Below are 13651 nucleotides of genomic sequence, written 5' to 3' on the forward strand. Positions count from 1 at the left end.
AATATCGATAAACTCCTGAAGAGAGAATTGTGATTGCTATTCCCTCGCACCATAAGAGTGTAATCTACGTAAATGCCGTGCGTGGAAAGTTCGGGTCATTTTATGCCTCTTTCTTGCGGTATCAACAATTTTATACAATTTGTCTTAACATCATGTTAGAACAGATATCTAATATACACGCCATTCGATTAACGAGAATTACATTCATTCAATTCCATATTTAACGAGAAAACAATTTGAACGTATCATCAGTGTCGAATTGATGCACAGCCCCTCTCTGCATTTATCTCGCAATTAAGATAACAGAAATATACCTATGCTCGGCAGAATGCGCGAATCATCTAATTAACGCGTCAAACGTCTCTCTGCGCCGACCGATTTTAACACGCGATTGTTCCGCGTAATCGGTCGCGGTAACGAATTATGTTCACCGCGAGCGCTCAATTACGCGGTCGAGACTATTAATCGAGATACGGCGAAACACGAATAGCTAATAACGCGCTAAGAGTGTTCGCTGTAACATCAGGACTAACGCGGTACTATCTGCGGATCTACGCTAATCGAGTCCTCCCGATGCACCCGGTACGTACGCCGTCACGCACACGCACGTGTTTATGGATGAGCCATGTATACGAGACGCGCGGCCACGTGCACGCGCGCGGCCGGCGCGCTTCTAAATTAAGTGTATCGAGCGAAGAAGAGCCGCGCAAGTGCATAAAATTACATGCGAAAGGTACTTTTGCAGATTACTCTACCAAGGCTAGGCACTTTCAAAAAACACTGAGAAAAATAATTATCCTCTCAGTTCCTCTTTCATATAAATTATTATAAAATGGAGAGAGAGAGAGAGAGAGAGAGTCAGAGAGAGGAGAAGAAAACGAAGAAAAGGGAGAGTAATATGTAATCGTGTAAGAAAGTTATATATAAATACACGAATGAAACATAAGAAATAATTTAATTTAAAAAAATTGATAAATGTGTGGTTATATATATATATATATATATATATATATATATATATATATTACGGAATTATTTTAAGATCTTAGTATAGCAAAATAGTATTAAACATTTACTTCATTCTATTGCAAAGCCTTCAATTCTACACAAAGGTTCACTTATTATTGTTCCTAATTAATACTGGCTTCAGATTTCTATCAAAAAGCAAAAATCATTTTCAATTTTATAGCTATTTTTTCAGGAAATTGTGTTTCTATTCCAGGCTCCGCAAAAGTTCCAGTTAATCTCGACGGAGTCTCGGGAACGCGAATATTCCTGAATTATTTAAATGCGCGAGAGGCGTGCAGAATCTTCCAACATTCGCATGATTATATTCCGTGGATCGAGCCGTGGAAAATCGCGTTTTTTTCCCTCGCCTCGTGTACGATGATTACGAAGCTTACACGCGCGGATGAGAATCTGAAATAGCGAGATAGCGAGGTACCCGCGAAACTTCAAAGCAGCGAGAGAACGTTGCATAAAGCGTGCATAATAGCGACCGTTGTCTCCGGTCTTATTTTTGTCGATATCGAGATAAAATTCGCATTTTGGAATTTTATTTTAGCATTATGGTATTTATTATGATATTATAAAAAGTAAAAAGGTACTTTTGAGTGTTACGAGAAGTTAACGAAAGCTTAAAGGTACCTAAATTATACGTATACATTACGAGAAACAAAGATATACGATTTCGGCAGCTGCCAAAGATCGTCAAAAATCGTTTCTCGCACCTTTCTCCGCATCGCTTGATCGTATACCTATATTATACGATCCCTTCGGGTCATACTAAATTTTACAACGTGACAAAATCAACACTCACGTGGACCAGAGTTCGTGCGTGGGCGGCAGTTTGACATCTGCCGTTTTTTCGGGCAGCTTGTAGTATTCGTAGACATAGGACGCGGCGGGATCATCGCTATGGTTAGCCACCGCCGACTGATGCTGCTGCTGAAGGTTTAGCATAGCCGCGGTCGCTACGGAGAGCGGATGCTCGCAGTAGGCGCGCCAGTCACCCTCCATACCCTGAACCTGCACCTGCACCGCGGCGACCCTCTTGTGAACTTCCGGATCGGCGCCCTCGGCGCCGCTCTGCAGGGTCTGCGCCGCTGCCTGGGCCGCCGCCTCCTCCGCTCCCAGGTCCTCCTCCTCTTCCGGTTCACGCTGCCCGGACACGTAACTCTGTTGCTGTTGCTGTTGCTGCTGCTGCTGCGCGTCGTCGCTGACGACGGTACCGTTGGTATCCTCCTCGCTGCGACTGCGTCGCCTGTAATCAAGCGAAGCGATTCGTTTAATCACTGAAACCACAAGCACTCAGCCTCAGACAATTTCGCAAACCATAATTGCATGAATATTTGATTGCCATAATATCTAAGAAGCTGTATATATTATCACTCACACAAGTTCGTCGCTATTACCGCGTTTAAATGTGATATAAAATGTAATTAACGCGAGTGTATAGAAGATATAATAATTAATTATCTCTTCGGTAAAGATATAAGAATCATGCTTCCAATATCGCCGGGCGGTAATGTGTTCTATAGATCCAGCAGGAAGAGGAAGCGTAGTACTTATGGTCGACAATGTTCATCGAGCAGTCGATTCCCGCTGTTGGCGACGACCATAAGCGACACGGCAGTGTGTCGCTTAAAAAATAAAATAAAATAAAAAAAGATATTCCCCCCGAAGGCTACGGTAATGAATGTGCCGCGGGATAACAGTTAGAAATAACCGGGCCCGGTAGAATGTAATAAATTACAACGGACCCATCGAATTTATCAATTAGCGATAATCGCGGCGCATAAGCCGCACTGATGATTCCTCAATTTAGCAATGACCACCAACGGTGGAAGTGCATCGCGCATCGACGAACGGTTGCGCCGGTAATTTATCGCCGTCGCGTACATCGCGATACCCAATCGCCCCGTGCGAGCGAGCGAGAGAGACAGAGAGAGGGAGAGAACGTGTGCACTTTCGACTCCGCGCTTAGCCACCTGGATATTTGTCACCGGTCGTTACTTTCCGCTGAAGTAAATACCTTCCGGCTACACGGCGAAGACGATCGACGACGATGAGGATCTATGAGGAGCTGGTGCGCGCGCGAGTCGCATTTGAGCTTCAACGAAAAAAGTTTAATCGTTACGTAGATTAAGCTGGTTACACTTGACTAATTTTTATGGATATTCGAGTAGTTAATATGTAGATAAGGAATTCTTAAATCTCCGTCTCTACTTTATGTCCCAACACGGCACGGGTATGTACGAATACATATTTTAAAACCAAGCTAACAGAATTATATTCATTGCACGGTTTTTATTTCGAAGTCTACATTTTGACGCTTGCCCTTTTTTTTTGCAGTACGCGCATCACCTGTCTCCGCGCGACAGGGATAAACTTAATCGCGGATCGAGAAAGAAATCTCGCGCATTGCCACCGGGTCGGGGAGCAGATGACGGAGGAGACGGGGCGACGAAGGACGAGGGGGAGGGGGTAGGGTTACATCGTAAATACGTATACACGCACGAAGATTAATTATTATAAACCTCTGCCTGTTGCCTGCAGTCATCAATTTATACTCCTCTCTCGTGCATCCCAATTCCAATCCCGATCCCGATCCCGTGAGTCGCGCGCTACGGAATAAAGGCTCATCCTCTCTAATTTATGCATGTCGAATCAATCTCCCTCCTTCCACCCTTCCTTTCTCCGTCTCCCTCTTCCTCATTCTCGTTTTACCTACGTGAGTTCCTTCTACGTTCCTCCTCGCGCACCTGGACAACCGTCTCGACCCTGAGAGAGAGAAAGAGAGAGAGAGAGAGAGAGAGAAAGACCAGCCACCCCGATAATGAGGACCCGAGTTATCCTGTGCAAATATTTTCCTCGACGGCTGTTTGCACAGGCACGAACGGACCGGAGATCCGATCATTGAATGCACCGCCGACGTACGTGCATATAGACGTGAGTTTTTGCGCGAAGAAATCTCGGGCGCGCGAATGTGGTAGTCGATTCCGTATAGCCGGGCTTCTGCCTCCGTCTAGAATATCTGCATCGTCTAGACAATGAATTTATGCGCGATCATCCGGGCGAAAACTTCATTCCCGGCGAAATGCAAACATGGATTTCACGGCGATGAAATACCGCGCCGCGAGTATGATGCTATTCTTCTTTACCCGCGTGCAATCTTCATCTTGTTCGCTATCATCCTACCGTTTTTCACTTGAATTTTCTCTCTGCTATATTAATAGTGTTCATTGATCACGTGCGGCGTAAAACTATTATTCGAGAATATTTCTCATCGCGACTCGGTCAAATTTCTATGGTTCGACATTAGCGATAAATTTACGAGCTTATGGGAGAATTAATTGTAATCACATATCCTATCGAGTCACAGACTCCAATAAATTTTGCTCTCCTGCAGAGATCGAAACCGTTATAATTTCGCTAAGTCTAATTTTTAATGTTGTGAATAAAAAAACTTACGCCAATTATCGCAAATGGATAGAGATCATTAGTATCGTTCAATTTAAACTGTCACTAGAGTTATAACGACATCGATTCCTTGCCGTAATTTTATACCTCGTAATAATGTCACGTCCACGTATAATACTTATCCGCGTTTATTTATTTCTAAAATTCGAAATAAATCTTGTTACGCTCTTTCTACCGTATCCTTGTTTGAGGAATTTCTCTCCAGACTTGATATAAATGAAGTTTTAATAACAATAACTTATGATACATGACATAATTGATAACCAACGTGTATAATACGTAACGTCGCAAATAATTTTAATAAAATACACGACGTGATATCGTTCCCTTATTAAGGTATTTCATGCAAATCCGACATAATAATGCTCTATAATTTTATCTCGCGGGAGCCCTGGGGACTCGCAAGAAGAAACTTCCGTTGATAGGCCCTATGTTTCTTGTTGCTCTCGAGAAAAAGCGAAGACGCGTGCATGACATTAAAAGCACCGAATCGAGAGGAGCTCGCGCATCGACGGTCGAATTTCAGAATAATGCAAGCACGTATCGCGTCGCATTGCGTGCCGTTTCGTACGTGACCGGTGTACCTCTCTTACATGGGTAACACGAGAAAAAGGTTAAAAAAAATAAAGAAACGGAGGATCATAAAGGCGGAAAAGAGGGAGACGGGGGAAAGAAGAGAAAAAGAACGAGGGATAGACAGAACGTACGTCTCGTTCGTCTCGTATGGGGATATAAGTTCTAAGGACGTACTGCTCCTGTGTATACGCTAGGCTGGTAGATACATATGTAAATTGCGAGTACCCTTATTACGGAGACTTCACCTGCGCATCCGGTTTTCGCGTGTGCTTTGATTTCGTCCCCGTACGTCACGTCCTCCCTTCCGTCCATCTCTCAGCTCGCTACCGCCGCGCGCGCGTTCGTGCGACGCATACCACTTTTCTATAACGTTAAATCATAGCCGATTTCATTAAAATCGCCGGGATGAGTAATTGCCGGTGTATCGGCCGTGGTTGGCACGGCGGAGGGAACACGTTCGTGTTTAGACGGCGATATATCTTGCAAATTAAGGTTTGTGTCCCGATAGATATCGCGCCGTCGCATCTTAAACATTGCGCAATTTCGACGACGCCGATGATTTCGAGAATAATTTGGGACATCGTTTTATCCTCAACGACGTAATGAACTCGCGTAATTATGTCGCAGCTGGCGAAAAGAACTATAATTTGTGTTGCAGCCTAATCTCTCTATCAAATATCAACTATCTGAAATATATGGAAATAAAGCAAATTTCTGAAATTAATTTGAAATTAATCGAAAAATGGAGTTTTACGATAAGTACAAAAAAAAATTAATTTCCGATTCGTCGCAGTTGCTAAAATATGTGAAAGGCATTTCTGTATATTCAGATATTGACGATAATTTATATTCCGCGAATAAATGAGGGAGGGCCAGAGGACGATGCGAGGAATCTCTTTTACAACGGTTCGTTTGCATTACGACAGATAAAATTTTATTACGGCAATGAGGCGTACGAGCAAGAGACACAGATATCTTCGTGGAAATCATCGATTTCTTCCCGCCGGTTAATGTAACGGACAGAAAGGACTACCAGCCGATGTCTTTCGAATACAATCCTGGGGAATGTATAATGCCCGCTCATGTATCTTACCACCGACTATCTATCATAGCTCTTGACACTCCGAGGTCACTAACACACATGACTGATACTGATACATCCAAAGATCTTAATGTTCTGGGCGCAAGCATGTATTATGCGGACAACACCATTGAGCCTGGCATTGATCTCTTGCTGGAATCTTGAAATCAGGGATTGACATTTCTCTCACGGAACCAAATCTTATTAGCATTCCTCTTTTAAATAATCGCGCTGTTACTTAATGAAAACATTTTTTTCGAGCGAATGTCTCGAGCGACACGTATTAAGATGATCAAAACTTCAGTACAAAAAACCTGTTTATTACATAGATTGAGCAATTTTGAAATATTTTATTAAAACAAAATTATCTTATCTCCAGACATTATAAACGTGTAATAATTTTATAATCTTGCCGTTTTTTTTCTTTAGAAAAGACAAAGGAGTTAATGTCAAGAAATAATATTAACATATCTTTATGTAAACATGTACTCTGCGGATCGCGGTGATATCATGCGGAGCACGCGTACCTGTTGCATATTTAAGAAAAAAATTAATCCGTTATTCGCTACAAGCGTCAGGATTTCCAATTGAATAGCTGCATCTCGGCCGATCGATCCGCTCCGTTATTAGGATCATCCGTCTTGAATGGCGGCGATCGTGTTCGCTCGGACAGTTCGCCCATAAACATACTAACGTACGTACCGATTCTCTTCTATGCGTGTTTCTCAGACATGCGTCCCGCGGTATCGTCAGGCGGTATGCGTTACGGTGCGTGCGCGCCGGGACGACCCCGTCGACATGACTCGCACGAGTCGCACGCAGTCGTTATTATGCACCTACCTCAATACGCGAATGGTTGCAGGTAGGTGGAATGCACGAGGCTCGAGACCGAGATAAACGCGATCCGTTGGAGGAAGAGCGACGAGGAGAGAGAGAGGACATCGCGCTTAATATTCCGTAGGAGTGTTGTCCACGCGACCCGAGAACCCACCCCGTGTGCTCCCTCGTGTGCATTTCAATAAAGCCGCCTTCGCTCGACCGCACGTCCGACCGAATGACACAAAGTCCAGTTGTGTCGGCGTCGTACTTTATCCTTGCACGTCTGTCAAAAGCGCGACCGCGCTCTATCGCGTGTAAAGGAGCGCGAAGAGTCATGAAACTTTTTGCCGCGGTCTAGACGCGAGGAAAAGACGTTTGTGTGTGATAGACGAAAATATATTTATAAAATTATATTTTCATTGTTTATTTCCATTTTATTCCTACTCGAAGAGGCTTTACACGTGCCATAGCCGAGCACTGCTGACCGGCCTCGAATATTTTTTTTTACAAACTTAAAATATCACGCGCGGCGAGATTCACGCGGCCATGGAAATTTCCTTGGGCGCGGCATGAATATCTCCGTAAAAATATTGGACTCCCGGCGCATCTAATTTGATAAGCATCGAAGTGTAATATCGCCTTCGTCCGATCACACATCTCGGTCGTTTACTCGACCGGTGGCCGCGCGGCATGCATACTAAGTTCACGATAAGATTTATGTCTCTAGTCGGTGAAAATAACTCATATAAATCTGGCGATTAATCGATTTCTCGGAAAATTTTTGAGAGGCGAAGGTAAACCGGTGCTCTACAATGGCGCGCGTTGCACTTTGTAGCGCGTACGCGGTTGTTATTCCATGGATTAAAATAACGAACGGCGATATCAATTGCGACATTTCGAGCTACGCAGAGAAGTAAAAGGGCAGGAACGCTTTGCTGCGTACGATATCTCAGCGCTACGTAAGTGCTCTACGTAACCTTTTTTTAGATGCAGTTAAATAGATGCAGTTGCGTTAGTTAGAAACTATGCAAATACCCGAGAACAATGTTCTTAGATATTTGCATAAGTATGGCGCATTCTTATCTTCCCGTATAAGGTTTTCTAACTTCGATAGGAGAGATAGTCAAAGCAAAGGAGATTACTGAACAATTCTCATTTGCTAAATTCATTCTCGATTCATTAAACGATTATGTACGTTCGTGTATCATTCAAGCAAATTTAGCATTATTAAAAGGCACGACAAAATCCTCAATTATAACATTAGGTTATAAAAGATATCGACCATTTTTGTATGTTAATTAATTGCGTCAACTAATATCTTCTTTAAGAAAATTAGTTAAATTCCGTTATAAATGTATTTTTGCAACAAAAAAAACCGCAGAAGATTCAAGCGTGTCTGCACGAAAAATAAGCCGTTTACACGGCTAAGTAATAAGCAACAATCCTTTTATGGAGTCATATATTACCGGGTAAGAAGATAATCTCATGTTCTAGCAGCACTTTCGAACTTTCCACGTTGTCCTTTTGTCGTGTATTGCTCTGTAATCATTATTCCTTCACTCTAGCGAGTCTGCTCTCGAATAATCGGTCATTTCCGGCGGTAGCCGCGGCGACATCACCCAATGTTATGAAAATAAAAAAGGCAAAATGTCTTTACGATGGCTTAATGTACGGTTATAAGTACATGCGCGACACACGAGTTTTTAGTTTGTTGGAAGTACAGCGCGCGCGGGCCTTCGCGACATCGCGTCCCTTTTAAAACATTGACGTTTAATACTAGTCGATTAAATTTTTTTTAAATCTATATTAGATACAAGTAATGTCGAAAAATTCGCACTTATTTTTTCCGATCCGTTTGTAAGGATTGAATTAGAAACACAATTTTATCCTACGTCTAATATGATAATTTTTAATTATGTAACGACATTAACGGACATTTATATATTCATTATGTAAATTAATTATTCTATAGAGATTTATCAGGATTAATTGAAGGAAAAATACTTAATTTAACTGGTTGAAGTATTTAAGTATTACGCAAGATTGTAACTTAAGAGAATGATTGCCTAATTCAGGATTAACGAATTCAGGAGTGTAATGCAACGCTGTGTGGATGTAACGCGAGCAACGGCTGGCAGTAACCTCCAGGATGGATAATATATTCCTCGAGGACATTCGACACGCTTGTAAAAATTCGATCGTACGGCCCGTAGCGGATCGGAGGTGACAGGGGGGGTGAGAGAGGAAGGGGGACGGAGCGTCGTTTCCCGGGCTGACTTTGATGGATCGAAGATCCCCCTCGATCCGTCTTTTTTTCGTCGCGAACCACCGGCTCGGTGTTTGTTTTTTGTTTTTCCGCGGATAAAACGCCGCGTCCGACAGGTTATTCTCTCACGGTGAATGACATCGCGCATGCACGCGATACGCTCGAATGTGAAATTGCTGCCGCGAGATCGAGCGGCAGGTATGCAGCTGCAGTTGCTCCGGAATAGGGTGCCCCTCGACGCCGTACGCGGTTAAGATAACTGCGATGATTGAACACCGAATATTAAGAAGGGCTTAAGTAGCAGCCATAAAAAAATTTCGATGATACTATAGAAAAGAGTATAAGCTAATATAATGAAAAGGTACTACGTCACCCCAATCGAGAGAACTTCAAATACGACGATTTGTCAAATGTTCCTGCATTATGAATCGCGAAAAAATATTGCGCAAAAGTGAATGAAGCACTAGAATTTTTATCACCAGGTTCACAGATACTGGATAATACATTAATGAATAAATAATATATGTAAAATATCTTCTTCTCGTTATTTTCATTGAGAATTAGAGACAACTTATTTTTAGAGGGCTTATTTTCGACGAATGAGAAAATAATTTATCAATGATATTTACAGCGACTACATTTTGCATAATCGATTAGCCGTCCTCGCGTCTTTTTAGGCGGCTCCCGTTACGGACCTCAGGAATTTTCGCTCAGTCGTTCACTCGGGCTATCGGAACCGGATAATGCGAGAAGGCGGGCCGTTATCGGTCCTTTCAATGTACCCCGTATATCTCCTGGCTCTGGTTTCAAAAGTCCCCTCGGGAGGGCCGCGTCGTCCGAACCGTTCCAAAGAGAGTTAGGAGCGAACGAACGAGCGTGCCTATCCACCGTGACCACCGGCGATAGGATAAGAGGCGCCCTGGACTTCCTACACCGCTTTAAAATTACCCGCTACAGGACGAGAACAATTAGCATTGCCTACGTAAGCGCGCGCCCGCGGAAGAAACGGCGAGATAGCCCGTTATCGCCATGCCTACATCGCGAATCGCGGCTCGTCGATATCGCTCACGCACTGCCGTAATCGGTCCTTCACTCGGCAATACTGAGAAAATAAATTTAAATTATAGTATGTTACAAAATACACAAGTACATCGTAAAAACTTCAACAACTGTAGTTGTAGATTTTAGAAATAATAATTTCTAGAAATCGTAATTTTTAGAAATCTTCTTTTGCAATAGAGTTACAATAATAAAGCAAAAAAGATATTAAATTATAATTCGCAAGATTTTTAATAAATGATTCGAATAAATTAGTTAATTGTACACAGTGATGTGTTGCTAAAATGAATCATTTACAATAGCGTGCTTTAGTTATGTCTCCAATTCGCGAGAATACAATGACTGGCGTTCCGTATTGGCGCCATTACCATCGAGATGCCTCTGACCTTTCGCCGGCGTGGTGGTATAGTGAAAAAAATCCAAAGGTCGCAAGACAGATTCGCCTTCGATGAATGACGACTGACTTGTCTCAAAGTTAATTTAAATACTTATTTATAGACACGAAGTTATGAAACGGTGAGAGAGAAATAGCAGGACGTAACAGACGAGAAAAATCCTGTATAATCCTCGGTTTTTAATTTCTCCGCAACGAGTCGGCTGTAAAGTATATCCGCGTATGACGGAGCACGTGAAAGAGAGGCGCGTTGGTAAAAATAGCAAGAGATGCGTCGGGAGAGCATTAATTAATTGCAGGCTTAATTGAAATGCACGCACATACGTGCAGGGTGAAGTATATAAAATACACGTTTAATTCTTTCGTGAAAGAGCGGGTAAAATCTGTCAAACAGCTATTTCACAATCGATCAGAGATACCTAAAGGTGAGTTTTTCGCGCAGTATAGCTGTAGACGGAGCTGATCAGATTAATCCAGTTAAAGATTACTCGCAGCAGAATTAATAGAATCTACGTGATCGCCGTGACGATCGCGTTTCAATCTGTATTCCTTCAGGGAACAATGAAACTGTCGTGTAACAAAATAAGCTATTGTCCGCGAGCAATTCCGACATCTCGTCGCAACCGAATCTCGTCACACGTCTTCCGTCCTTGCATGCGCGAACCGGGTCTCCTTCTCGTATTTCCCTCTGTCGAAAGAGAGAGTGAGAGAAAGAGAGAGAGAGAAAGAGCGTGAGTGACGAAGAAGACACAAGGCGATGCGACGACGCGTGACCCTTGCGAGGGCTCCCGCGGAGATGACTTTTCGCGCGTGCAAAAGTGTGCCCGCCACTTGGGAATAATGCCGGCGAGTCTCTCTCTTGTGTTCTCTGTTCTCTCTCGCTGGATGGGACGTCCCGTCGCGCGGAACCGAAAACAGCGAGGCGCTGGACCGAGAAAGAGGCGGGGAAAGGCAAGGCCTCGCAGAGATCGCGAGGAGAAAGAAGGACGGAAGAGAGGGTGAGCGAAAAAGGGGAAGAGAAGGAGAGAGAAGTGACGGCGAGAAGAAGAGAGAGCCCAGAGAGCATACCCGATATGAAATATTCCCCGACGCGGGGTAAAGCGCGCGTCGCCGCGCGGCTAGAGTAACTCTATATTATTATCCTCTTTCACACCTCCCTGCACTTCTATACGCCGCGAAAAACCTTGGTACAATCAACAAGAGGCCGCCCATTGTCTCTCATTGTCGTGCCTCGTGCAGATACGTGCACGGGCACGTACGGCTACGAAGGTGCTACGCTAGGAGAGCCGCTCGTGTTGTAAAAAGTTATTATTCCCCGAGAGACCGAGTGAAAGAGACAGCGGGCATTAATTGGGCACGACGTAGACCCTAATTAGCACATCGAGTCTCCTCGGAGTTGTGAATTTCGGGAACAGACGATCCGAGTGATCCGAGTCCTCGGTTCACGAGACAGCTGAGAAACTACCGCCGTAACATTATCTTTATCGGTTATATTATAGCTTATATAAATAGCACGAGTGATTAACTGATATTGATAAATTATGCTAAGTTGCAGTAATATTTGTCGGTGCACGTGCAAGTTTCGCGTGTTTATATAATCACTAATATAATTATCCGTCTCCACGTGTACGATGACGAGTGACGCTGGGCTTGGCAACAACGTCAAAATAAATAAATACAAACAAATCATTATACGCGCGTAAACAATCATTATAATTTCTACTCGGATCAGACGTTTTAATAGTGAATGGTATGTAAATGAAATCGATCACTCGCAGCAAAAACTTTTTTACCCTCACGTGCCAGAAAAACTGAGACAGTCGTTCAGAAAAGTCGTAAACGCGATAAAACTGAACGTGCACAACGTGTACAGCGTTGGACTGAAAGTTAATTCTGAATAAAAAACAAACGAGTGCTTCCGATCTCAGTCGTAATCGCACCCCTTTGCCAAGGTCGGTGCGCAAAAATAGCGAGAAAACTGTCTGTCTGTCTGTCGTAAGTGCGGTCTTTGAATCACGATTCGTTCGGCCATTGTGCGCACCTTTGTACGATCCATCAGCTTCGGCGCGCGTATCTCTCGTGCTCGTCTCCGTATTAAATAATTCAATGAACTGACTCGCGCGTATCCTGCGGCCGAGCAGGCGGAAAGAAATGCTACCCAGTGGTAGCGCTCGACGGAAAGACGGGCGAGAGGAAAAAAAAAAGAAGAAAAACCGGGGGATAGGCACGGAGGAGCATTGCCCGGAGGTGATTCGATACGTGAGACCGTTCGCTTAAGATCGCTCGAAGTGCAATGCGTCGCGTTTCGTTTTTTTTTTTCCTACCATCTTTCTGCGCTGTATTGTCGGCGCTGTAATGCCGATACTGATGCAAGAAGCGCGCATCTCCTGTTTCAGGAAGTCCGCCACGCAAGAAAAAAAAAACGCCCCTCGTGATAATGCGGCCCGATATGGTTCTCCCGGTCGGAATTGCATTAAGATAAACGCGAGCGGCTTGCGATATTTCGCGAAAGAAAGGTTTCAACGAAGAGAGGATCGGATGTCTGAAGAAACTTTTAACTTCCACATCGAGAGCTATTAAGCTTGAGATTCTTTATCTTAATTTCCCATTTTTTCAATTTTAATTCCACACATCTTTTTCTCCTCTCGCTCGTTTTGACAAAAATTGTAAATTATGAGAAAAAGTCGAATGTAAAAATGGTAAAAAAAAAATACGCAAATGAAAGGAAGCGCATGGGAAGCGGGGAACCTGAGGTATTCTGCATATGTATGTACGTACGTCGCCAGGTGATTTTAAAGTTCCGACGACTCAATTTCGAATGCAATTTGGAACGCATTTGCATACGTCAAGATGAAAGCTCTGAAGTTACTTTTAACAGACGTCTCGACCATTAAAACACGTTCCTCTCCGAGAGACAGGATACGTTACTGAAGATATAAATTTCTTTTAATTGTGTTTACACATACGAATCTAT

At 43.4% G+C, this 13651-nt stretch overlaps 2 protein-coding genes across 6 annotated transcripts in view; one reads left to right on the forward strand and one right to left on the reverse strand.

Moving 5' to 3' along the window:
- Gwl (serine/threonine-protein kinase greatwall) overlaps positions 1-13651 on the forward strand; it is a 182254-nt gene that overhangs the window by 58364 nt on the left and 110239 nt on the right. The gene's annotated exons all lie outside the window — the stretch shown is intronic.
- Grh (grainy head) overlaps positions 1-13651 on the reverse strand; it is a 112194-nt gene that overhangs the window by 33076 nt on the left and 65467 nt on the right. For both annotated transcript variants that reach the window (XM_071787094.1, XM_071787095.1), the window contains exon 4: positions 1820-2263. In XM_071787094.1, coding sequence (XP_071643195.1) covers positions 1820-2263 — 444 coding nt within the window. The remainder of the gene's footprint in view (positions 1-1819; positions 2264-13651) is intronic.

The sequence above is a fragment of the Temnothorax longispinosus genome, chromosome 8, assembly GCF_030848805.1.
Source record: "Temnothorax longispinosus isolate EJ_2023e chromosome 8, Tlon_JGU_v1, whole genome shotgun sequence".
Taxonomy (NCBI): Eukaryota; Metazoa; Arthropoda; class Insecta; order Hymenoptera; family Formicidae; genus Temnothorax; species Temnothorax longispinosus.